This window comes from Cryptomeria japonica, chromosome 4, assembly GCF_030272615.1.
Source record: "Cryptomeria japonica chromosome 4, Sugi_1.0, whole genome shotgun sequence".
Taxonomy (NCBI): Eukaryota; Viridiplantae; Streptophyta; class Pinopsida; order Cupressales; family Cupressaceae; genus Cryptomeria; species Cryptomeria japonica.
Window position 1 is genome coordinate 716564821 of NC_081408.1, and position 11932 is coordinate 716576752.

Sequence of the window (11932 nt, forward strand, 5' to 3'; positions counted from 1 at the left end):
GAGTTTGATTCATGAATTCTTTCACCCCTTTCGACTAGAACCTTTTTTTTTGGCACGTGATTATTTTGAGGGATTGGTCTTGAGTTCATTCCCTTTAAGTATACCCATCTTTGGCATGATTTCAAGGTGAAGATTATTTTTTCCTTATGGAAAGATAGGAATATTGTTACTTTTTATCATAGCTCTATTGATACTTTTGTTTCACTTTTAACTAAAGCCTTTATTTGTAATATTGTCATGCTTTAGATTCAAGTTCAAGCAAATAAAGTGGCACTGGAGGTGGCCCACCTCCAAGAGCAAATAAAGTGGCACTGGAGGTGGCCCACCTCCAAGAGTTGATCATTGGGGTAATTCCCCTTGTACTATGGCTAGGGTCACCCTAGACACTTGTGCTTCCCACAACTATTTGCTAACTCATGGATGCAGGCGTGACCAAAGCTTTTCGGCTCAATGTTCTCACTCTCCTAGATCTGAGGCTCCTCATCACCACTTTGGTGGTAGGAGCAACTCGACGACACTATGCCTCTCCACTATGTGGAGGTTTTACCTTCAAGTGGCCTACATGTGGGGAAAGGCTATCTACTAGTTGTGGTAATGGATGGTCAGACTCTTCAAAGTGGCTCTATTGGTTGGCTCTATTAGCAGCATCCAAGATGGAAGACTGGGAGGGGGGGGGGGGGTGAATCAGTCTTCACCAAAATATAAAACTTTAACCACAACAACAACAAATCTAACAAACAACAACAATAAACATATAAACAAATTAATAGGACAACACACGACACCAAGATTTTTGACATGGAAAACCCGGTTAAGGGAAAAACCATGGTGGGAACCTACCCACAGTAAGATGATACTTTGCAGTAGTATGTGAAAATATTACAATAGGGAATGCACATGCATCCAAGCACACTGCCTAGAGCTCATTGCTCAAAAGATATTTGCCCAGAAGGCTACAACCCTTAGGGTTGTATCACTGACTTACAATACGATTCAGACTACAATCCAGAATAAATGAACTGAAAGAATAGCATCTCCAAATGCCTAACTACAGTTTTAGTTAAGCACAGATGTCCACCCTGCAACACCAATCTCATCTCAGACTCAAAACTGAATGATAAATCTCTTGTTCGCACATATACCACTCTCTGATAATGCAAACATAACATCTACACCCAAACTACAAGAATAACTCACATATATATACAGTTCATCAACCTTGATAACAAGGTTGGCTAAACCCTCAACCCTCAACTTACAATTACAAAATTAAATTACACGAAACAAAGAACAACCACCAAACCAATATAGTGATTTAAATAGCATAACATGGTCCTAATTCAAATTCCCAAATGATCAAATCCACCAGAAATCACGCCAAGATCAACCGCAACACGCTACACCACCAGAAATACCGCATAACACGAATCAATACCGATTGATGAAAACCACCAAAAATTTGCACAATGATCAATGTGGATTGCCAAAACAAATAGGATATGAATAGGAAACACCAACAAGCATGTTAGAATCATCAGGAACAACTCCACCAACACCACTTTTCAAATCTTCATCTATCAACGTCTAGAAGCTCAAGAACACAACCAATCAACAACTGTCATGAAGAAAGATAACTTGCGGAGCACCAAATCATGAACCATCTGAAATAAAGATACACAAGACCAACCAAAACAATATCCCAAAGTCTCAGCACAAGATCTGATCACACCAGAATATACCAGAGGGAATACCAGATTCTGCAAAACAGTGATCAACAAAACCAAACTACAAAACCAGATCAGAAAATCTTCCCAATCACACTGGAATAAATCACAGGAATATGTTGACATCAATGATAACAACATATCCTAGCAGCAACAATGACCAACCATATCCAACAGGTCTAGCGATTTTATTTGTGAGGAATGAAGATAACGAGAAGGGATAAACTAATGTTGATGAGGGGTGGTCCCTTCCTAACATCACCCCAGACTCTACTAATGTATTGGATAAATCGGATGATTGGGATCCCCCTTTGCCTCCCATTAGTGTTTCTCTTACTGCTTAGGAATCTTTCTTATTAAATCTATTATCTAGCTTTCTAGGCATTCCCATGTGACTTTGAGGAGTGACCTCGTGTCATATATTTTTTGTGGATATCTGTATATATTTTTAAATAAATAAAATTTGACACACATGTTCATGAAAAATATATATATTAAGATATAAACACTATTCTTGAGAAAATAAACAAAGCAAAGAGCTTTTACAGTCTAAAGCACCAATCATATAGAAGATAGTAAACTAATTCTTTAGGCTTGAGAAGAAAAAAAAAAATTGGTAGCAATTTCAACATGAAAAAATACTATTTAATTTTCAAGCAACTCTCAAGCATGTCTCTAAATTCCCACAATAAAAAATATTAATAATAAGTGAATATTCTAACTTGTCGTTTTAGAAGACTATGCTTTAAGGCCAAAGCCTTTGCGAGTACGACTAACAAACAAGTCTCTAGCTATAAGCATGCCGAAAAAGCGGTTGCAAAATGTCCCAAAGGGTAGTTGTGTATTTGCTGTGTCCCTGCCCAAGCTTATCGAGGCAATATTTGGAATTGGTTTATAAGTTCCCAATTTTGATTCATTTGGATTTTTGGAGAGCTTCTTTATATTCTCTGCAATCAATACTGCATGCATCATTGCACTGTTTCCTTGCTTCAATTCCTGTATCATCCCACATTATAAGTTTTGGTTAGTTAAGGAAGCACAATACTATGATAAATAAATACTTTTCTTAGTGGATGGTGTACTATAGGATAATTAATGAGATGAGTCTTTTAGGAAGAGGAAGTTTCAACTAAGTATTCTTAAACACCAAACAATTTAATAGTTAAAGGTAAATTTTCACCAATAAAAATAGGACAATTATTAACTATTTCTAGGCATGTACCAATGTAGAGTTAATATTTACTATTTGGCCATTGAATTATGTGTTGTTAAACTAGAGTGGTTCCCACTTGAAGTATAACTAAATATTTTACCATATAAAAATATAATCTCACAAATTTTTAAGCAAATATATGATTTAAATACATGGAAGAATAGATATTTGAGTAAAGATAAGTAGAATATTATCAAACCATTTATCATATTTGATAAAAATGAGCTTACCTTAACATTAATGATATCCCCCCCTGCAAAGACATTAGTTGTTCCTTCAACTCGTAGATATTTATCCACCTTGATTTGGCCTCGTTCATCCACAACATCCTGAAACATAGAATCCTTCACCCATGAGGTCCCCAGCTTTTTACCTATACATATAAAATGGCAATCTGCAATGATGGTCTTCCCACTATTTGTAGTGAAGCTTGTTGTTGTCTCTGAAATGTTGCTCAAGTCAATACGTTCATTGAAATGCACATCCACATTCTTTCCCTTCAACCAATTGAGAGATTTTTGAGATGATTTCTCTCCTAAAATATCATGAAGCCTACCACGAGAATGGAGGAGAATAACTTTTTTTTCTGGAAAATCACTTATTATCTCTCCAGCCAACTCCACTCCAGCAGGTCCTCCTCCAATTATTAGAATTGTCTTGGCATCTTTAATCTTCTTGTTTTCTGTCAATCCAAGATAAATAATAAAAATCATCAACCTTTAAATCCAATTTATGAATTTTAACTTGTATACACATTACAATCTAAAATATTTTAAAATTAAATGTTATATAGCTAAATTAAGTATAGGCATCAAATAAATTGCATTACAATATGGATAAGCTACAAGAGTGAAAGAAATCGGAAGTGAATATAATGTAACAATAAAATGCATTTAAATTATGTGAATGGACATGTTAATTCAAGTTCTACTCTTATATTGAAATATGTATAAAAAGAAAGTCTAAAACTAAAAATATATATTTTAAAAACTTTGATCACAAAAAATAAAATAACAATTTATAAAGCTAATATATGTATGCTACAAAAATATCATAATGCTTATCCTTCTAACATATATATAACCATAAAAAATAAAAAATAAAAACAACAACAACATTACACGGAATGGATGTATTAGCTTGCCACATTTATATGTTAACCTAAATCATGATATTAAATATTAAAGTAAAAAAAATTAATGAAAAGGATTCATCAATGTTATTTTAATTTATCATTGAAATACGTCAAAGAATATTTTTATCATTTAAATCTAATATGATAATAGTAGTGTTTGTCAAAGTTAACAATGCAAAATAAAGTATATAGATTTCAACATTTTAAAGTTGATTTGTTGTTTATTTCATGGATAGCTTAAATTTGATGGCCACGTAGCTATATTTATATATTTTTCATAAAATGCAATTAAAATTTTAAGAAGATTGTATCATATAGAAAAGAAATTTTGAACAATTTATGAAAATTTATATAAAATTATTCCAATATAATTAATTTAATAATTTTTTTGAATAAAATGTCTCTTAAATCTAAAGTGTAACTTTCAAAGAATAACTATTAAAAGTAAATATTTGACAAATAAGATCAACTATCAAACTATTTAGATCTTAAAACTTCACATGATAAAGGAAAGACAAACCTATCATTTAAATTGTCACTATTTCTATGTTTTGTCTTAAATAGAAGTTAAATCTCAAGGTTTCATACATGCATGATTGTTTTATGTTTCTTTCACCTTTTGAATAATTTTATCATCTTGAAGAAAACAAAAATACAACTTCACAAATGTGACACCTATTTTAAATTCTCAATGGAGAATTTAGCAAATTTAATTTTTTAAGAATGTTAATTTGATGTGTTTTGGTGAAAATTATTTACAAGTTTTTAAAATCAATATTTAAGATCAAATTTTGTGATTCGTCATCAAGAAACGATGAAGCAATGGACCACAAAGTTTGATCAAAATATTTATCTAAAAACATTTTCATATTTTTTCCCAAAGCATTTTTCATATTTTTTTCAAAAGTATTTTCTCTCACTTATATTAAATATGAAAATATCATGTCTATTGAAGATTGTGGTTGCATGATGGTGAAGGCCCATAGACTATTGTTTATGATATGAAAGTGATGCATAATCTACTTTTGAGAATTCTTGGCTTATAAAAAATTATTAGAAAATAAATTCTTAATTGTTAAACCTCCTAAAAACATATTAATTTGTGCTCGCCTATCTTATCTAAATACATGATTATCTAAGGCCTCAAAAATCACGCTAATACATGATTGTAAATATAAAATTGGCATATACCCATGTCATTTTTCATTCAATTTTGTGCAAGTTATTTTGTGGTAAGTGCTTTGGTATATAGTGATATTGACAATTGACATAATCTTGTGCAAAGCTAGGTTCTTTTCCTTATGTTATCCACCTACCTTCTTACATATTTTACTTTGTACCTACCACTTATCCAATTTCACATGTTCATACATACTTTTACATTCACCTTATTCATGTGTTTATCACTCTTATGGTCACATGTATTCCATTGTACAATTTAAAAATAGTTCTTATGTCATCCTCACAATAGTTACTCAGTCTTACCAAATGAAAATGAATAAATTCAAATTTCTTGAATTACTGCCATTAACTTTTGTGCCTAGGGCAAACCAAACATGAGTTTATGTAATATGTTTCTATGCTCTTATATTTAAACGAAATCAATTCAATCATTCTACAAGCATTTGCATAAGTGAAGATTATTGTATTTGATCATTATTTAACTTTTAAGGATTGATCAAGATGAGAGCTCATTATAAAGTCACATAAATCCTTTAGACTATTTTTAAGTATTGCTAGTTCTCATATATTAAGAAACATAGAGGAAACCAAGATACATTTAGTGAGTACATAAAACTAGTTTGTAATTATAGGACAAGTTTGGAATACCAAAGTTTTTCCCAACCAACATTTTGGCTCATCTCTAAATAGATTAAGTAAAAAATTATGGTTCCAAGATTATTACCAATCTAATACACTATTTGAAAATTTCTCTAGAAAAATCTTTACATCATGTGATCTATAATTTTCTTGTGGATGTCCTATATTAATTGTTTTCTCATTATTGTTATTTTAATTGCATGGTGATGCAAGCAATTTAACCCATTCAACAATATTTGCTAAGGGTTGTAAGGTAGAGTTGATCTAAGAATCTATATTTGATGTATCATTAGGGTTTATCAATCTAACGGTTTATGGACTACTAGTTGTAAAAATGATCACGTGACCATAAACTTGTCTCTTTCCAACTGAAAAATCAAAATTGAAATTTGATGGACTTAACCCTGCACCCTTCTATGTCGAACTAAGTAAACACGCTTTCCACATTACTTGATGCTATATGCTAGTATTTTAAAGATATTTAATGAATTCATTCTAATGATCACCCAAAACAAAGGAAAACTTTAAAGTAGAGGCTACCAAACTAGGGAATTTATCAATCTTTTTGCCCTTGTAATTAACCAAACATGGCAGTTAATGGGTAACTTACTTGATTGAATTTGTTTGAGTCTCTCAGTTGTTGTGGAAGGGCCAGTATGAGGAGTCCCACAGGCAATCACCAGAAAATCATATTGTACTTTTTCCCCTGAAGCAGTTGTAACTGCCTCCTTTGTCATCCCTGTCACAGTTGACACAATAATCTTCGCCTTCTTTAAATATTCGCTGTGCAAAAACACAGATTTTTCCGCAAAACCTGGCTCCACCATACACCTTAGTTTCGCATATGGTACTTCAAAATACTCCTTCCTGTCATCAAATCAAATCCATTTCAAATTCTCCTTTATCAAAACAAAAATTTACAAAATCAGAAAAAACCAGAGACTCGTGACATAAGGTATTTCAAAATCAAAATACTCCTTCTCGTAATCAAATGAAATCCATTTCTAATTCTCTTTCTAACAAAACAAAAAAATTTAAAAAATCAGAGAAAATCAAAGAATTTGACATAGCTAACTTTGAGTACATAGAATTCTCAAACCTTATGTCGGATTTCAATTTTTTTTTGGGGTTGTCTTCATATATGACTTAACTGCTTATAACTAAGGATCCGGCTTATGGGTAGTGACGATGCATGTTGTGGAAATTGTTATGTGCCGAAAGGTCAAAAAGTGGTCATTTCAAAATGTTTACCCATACATGAACTCCTTTGCGCCAATAGTAGATAACTCATAATTTCTAGTAGTAGTGGATAAATGCTCCAGTAGTTTTGCACAAATGTCGAGTAGTGGTGCACAGATGGGTCAGTAGTGGTGCACAAATGAGCAAAAAAGTTGAAAAATTATCCACTATTGGTACATGTGATATTCAATATTGGTGCACTATCGGTACATTTTTTGAGCTCTTTTACAATCTCCTACATGGGGTTGGGTTGACAAAAAGGTGTCCACTATTAGAACTATGTCCACTATTGGTACCCTTCCCTTAATCAAATAAAATCCATGACAAATTTTCCACAAAATTTGAAAAAAATCAGAAAAAAAAAGGAGACTTTCATGACATAAGGTATTTCAAAATACTGCTTCCTGTAATCAAATAAAATGCATTTCAAGTTTTCCTAACAAAACAAAAATTTACAAAAAAAACAGTAAAAATCAGAAAAACTAGAGACTTCCATGACACATACGGATCTATAAGCGTGACGTCAGCGTGGTCTTCCAAGGCCTTGGCAGCGTTGGCCCCTGCAACTCCGCCTCCCACAATAACAACCCTCTTCTTCTGCACTGCCGCCATGACGGATATTCACTGTGTATGTACTTCTTACCCTAATTTTACTGTATATGCAAATCCAGGCTCGTATATTCACTGTGTATGTACTGCTTGTCTTAATATACCGTGTATATGCAAATGCAGGCTCGTATTCGCAATTTCGCTGAACGCTAATCGAATTGTACGACTCTTGGGTTTTGCTCTAGATATCTTAGGTCTTTATAGAGACGCAAAAAATTTTGAAGTTGAAATGTTAAGCCCGGTCTCCGATCAAAAGGAGATCTAAAATCGAAATTGTGGACTAGGCATTACGCCTCCAATTTTGAATTCTCTGAACGAGACGAGACAAACAAAGGATATTGGAACCCAGTATGGCTGTGTAAATTAAGATTAGTTTTCAGTGGCCCACCTCCTACCTAGTATTCTGAGAGAAACTTTGAAACCACAACTACCACATTTTTCTTCTGTACAGCTGCCATGACAGATAGGTCTATATTCACTGTGTATACTTCCTAGCGTGTAGATATTCACTGTGTATACTCTAGCGGGTGAGTGACAGGCTGGCATGGCGGCGTGATGAATCCTACTTGGCATTCTAGATGGTCAGCGTCCCAATAAATCAACTCACCGTGAAGAGTTGAATGACGATACTTTCCACCATTCCTGACAAATTCGGGCACAAGTGTGACAAATTCGTGCAAGAGTGTGACAAATTCGTGCACAAGTGTGTTGGAGGAAAAATGCTTATGGTATGTCGTGTAAGCCAGGCATAATGCATATGGTAATTCCTGTAAACTAGTGTTGAACAGCGTACATCACGTTTCCTTAATTGTTTTGATTTACTAGGTAGTCACAAGTTGGGAGAAAAGTATTAGGTAGGAAAGGAAAAGATATATGGGTCTACAAATAAGGTATATTCGTATTAGGTAGGAAAGGAAAAGATATATGGGTCTACAAATAAGGTATATTCTTGTGGGATTTGAATTTGTCATCTCTCTTTCAAGAGCACAAGTTCTCCACCACTAGGCCAACTTAGGCTATATTAGTAAATGACCAAATGAATTTAACATTTCATATAAGGGTTTTAGGGTTTTAAAGCATGAAGATACGCAAGGGAAGAGTATTGGGGGAAGCGTACCAGTAGTGGACATAGCTAAGTTCGTGCACCTAGAACTCTCAAACCGTATATCGGATTTTGATTTTTTTAAGTTGTCTCCATATACGACTTAACTGCTTAGAACTAAGGATTCGGCTTCTGGGTAGTAACGATGCACATTGAGGAATTCGTTATGTGCGCAAATGTCAAAAAGTGGTCATTTCAAAGTGTCATCTGATACATAATCACCTTTGCACCAATAGTAGATAACTCAAACTAGCCAATAGCAATGGACAAATGCCCCAATACTTATGCACAAATGTCCCAGTAGCGGTGCACAATGAGCTAATTATGGTAAAAAAAAAGCTAAAAAATTATCCACTATTGGTAAATGTGATATTTATTAATGAACTTTTCATTATCATTTTTTTGGCTTCTTTAAAATTTGGTAACAGGGGGTTGGGTTGACAAAAATCTGCCAACTATTGGAACTATGTCCACTACAGATTATGGGCATCCTCCTCGGCGTGGAATTCATGAGCATTGCACATCGTTACAGAACCAATGTGGACATAGTGTCCATGGTCATAGCATGGGGGTTGGAATTGGGTAACAAGGAGGACATTGGTTGGGTGATGTGCATTCTAAGTTTTTAAACATAATATTAGATTTTGATTTTATTTTTATTTTCGCATGGACATAATTATTTATAGCTATTGTTTTAACTTTTGGGTAGTAAAGAAGAATGTACACAAGGGTCAAAAAGCAGTCATTCTAAAGTGTCATCCAAAACATATTATCTATTGCCCTATTACCTAATCAATCTGGCAAACAAAAAGTTTGCAGAATTGATCTAATACTTATACACAAATGCCCCAATAATTGTGCATTATTGGTAGCAATAATGTTGCACAATTGATACTAATTACTAACTTTTTATCCAACTATTGGATATACCAATGGGCAACTATTAGGTGATTAGATGATTTGTTAGTGAGCTTTTAATCAGTGAAATCTAATTAATGGTAATTGGAACATGGGCAATAACTAGGCCCCTTCCCTTATGTTCTTGTCAGGTGATCCTTGTTTTATTGGTTAGAGGAAGAGCACCAGTTACCACCCATATTCCAATTATCATTCACTCCTTATTTGCCCAACCTCATAATTAATAAATTAAAAAAAAAAGATAACTAAAAGTTCATTAATAACTTTCATATGTACTAATAATTGTTGGGTCATTTTTACATAAGTATTGGCAATTTTAACAACACGGTTATTGATGCATCTTTAAGTGGGTATCATACGAAATTGTAAAATGTGTACTTTTGACCCCTTGCATGCATAATGGATCCTACAGTGTGCCTTGTTACTACTCAAAAGCCAAAACAATAGCTATAAATAATTAAGTTGTTTGAAGAGTTATTAAGATTGATAGATGATACATTTTTTCCCAAATTATTGTAATTGTGTTTAGTATGATACAGATCTATGTTGTTAAGTATAATTTAATAAATTAAAATAATAATAGTCATGTTGTTTAAATTCACAATCAAAGAACAAGAGACACAATAGAAAATATTAAAAATCCATTTTCTTACATGCAAAAATCTCTAGCATTATTAGTTATAAAATAATTTGAAATATATTTGTTAGTTGCACATGAAGATATTGCATAAAAAGTAAAGAACAAATATACATTTAAAAAGAGTTGAAGAATGAAATAAAAAATAAAAACTCGATTTATTCAAAATTAATATTATTAAACAAATTAGAATAAAAATGGGAAAAAGATGGGCTCTGCAACTGGGCGGGAAATTTTTTTCAAAACTCCCATAGGAATGGTGGCAGAGGACAAAGCAATGGGTGCCAGAGGTATGATCTACAGGGGAAGAACAGTGGCAATTCAGAAAGGGAGGATAGTTTCCATCGGGCCCATAGACCACTCCAAGCCAAACACAGATTCTCCAAACCTAACTAGAAACCATTCACGTGGCCGAAAAAGTTGAAAAAGGGGAAATAAGAAATCTTTAATATATGTGAAGATGACAGGCTTCCTGATGAGATTAGCCAGATCCATATGGGGAAACAAGCCCTAGACATCAGGAAAATCATTAAGATTTTTTAAATAGGCTTTACATTGATAGCCCTGAGGTTTTCGATATGATGCAAAGTTGTCTGACAACCCCTAACAATATTTCTCTACAAAACAGATATGGGCATTGGGGGCTAGGGGTTTAAAAGTCACATGGTGTTCCTAGAGTGCTCACATTCCCAAATAATATTCCTCTGAGAACTCCTTTGTGTAAAAAATCACCATCTCCATCGGCGAATGCTCCTAAATCGACTGTTGGGCTTATGGCATGGGACTCTCATTTAAGATCTAGAGGTGGGAGTTTCAATCCTCCATATTTCAACCAATCAAAGAAATTTAGGGCTCGACATAGTGGGGAGGTTTCCAACTTAAACACCAGCTTTCGCAGAAATGGATATATTCATAGGCCAATGTAGATTGGTAGGGGTTTTACTAAATATTGGAGAAAGAATCATTCCTATAAGACGAAGGAAATACCTAATCCCATAGATCCTAAACTGAATGGAATGGACTACCAAACTGGAAGGAGAAAGGGAGAAGTACAGTCAACTAGGATTCCAGATCTGGTGGGAGGAAAGGTTTCTATAAAATTGTCGGATCACCTCCTTGATTCACAGAGCTCAGATCTGTGTGAAAGAGCGTTGATAGGTAAGTTTGGGGGTTTTTCTCCCAAATCTTTTGATTTATGTATATGGGCTAAGAAACATTGGGAGGGAGTGAAGGAAAAAAAATTCATAGATCATGGTTTTCAATTCTTTATTGTCATATTTTCTTCAAAGATGTGTAGAGATAAGATCCATAGATATAAGGGATGGTTATGCAAGGGTTTTGGTTTATACACATTGCCTTGGGTAAGTGCACAAAGATGGTGGTCAAAAGGGGGGTATAAGTAGACACTTTTTTTTCTGAAATCAGGTGAACCTAAACTTGGAGGCAAAATTTGAAAGTCATCCATTCAAGATATGAAGATAATCAAACAACAAATATTGTAGTACTCTGAATCTAGTTTCCAAACTACGAAACT

General features: G+C 33.6%; 1 protein-coding gene across 1 annotated transcript; it reads right to left on the minus strand.

Annotated features, from left to right (window-relative positions):
- Nucleotides 1–2199: 2199 nt before the first annotated feature.
- LOC131032140 (uncharacterized) lies at nucleotides 2200–8154 on the minus strand. The gene is made up of 4 exons (XM_057963069.2): nucleotides 7638–8154; nucleotides 6504–6760; nucleotides 3168–3619; nucleotides 2200–2720 (listed from the first exon to the last, which is right to left on the minus strand). The coding sequence occupies exons 1-4, from the start codon at nucleotides 7742–7744 to the stop codon at nucleotides 2463–2465; spliced, it is 1074 nt and encodes a 357-aa protein (XP_057819052.1). The 5' UTR covers nucleotides 7745–8154; the 3' UTR covers nucleotides 2200–2462.
- Nucleotides 8155–11932: the final 3778 nt, after the last annotated feature.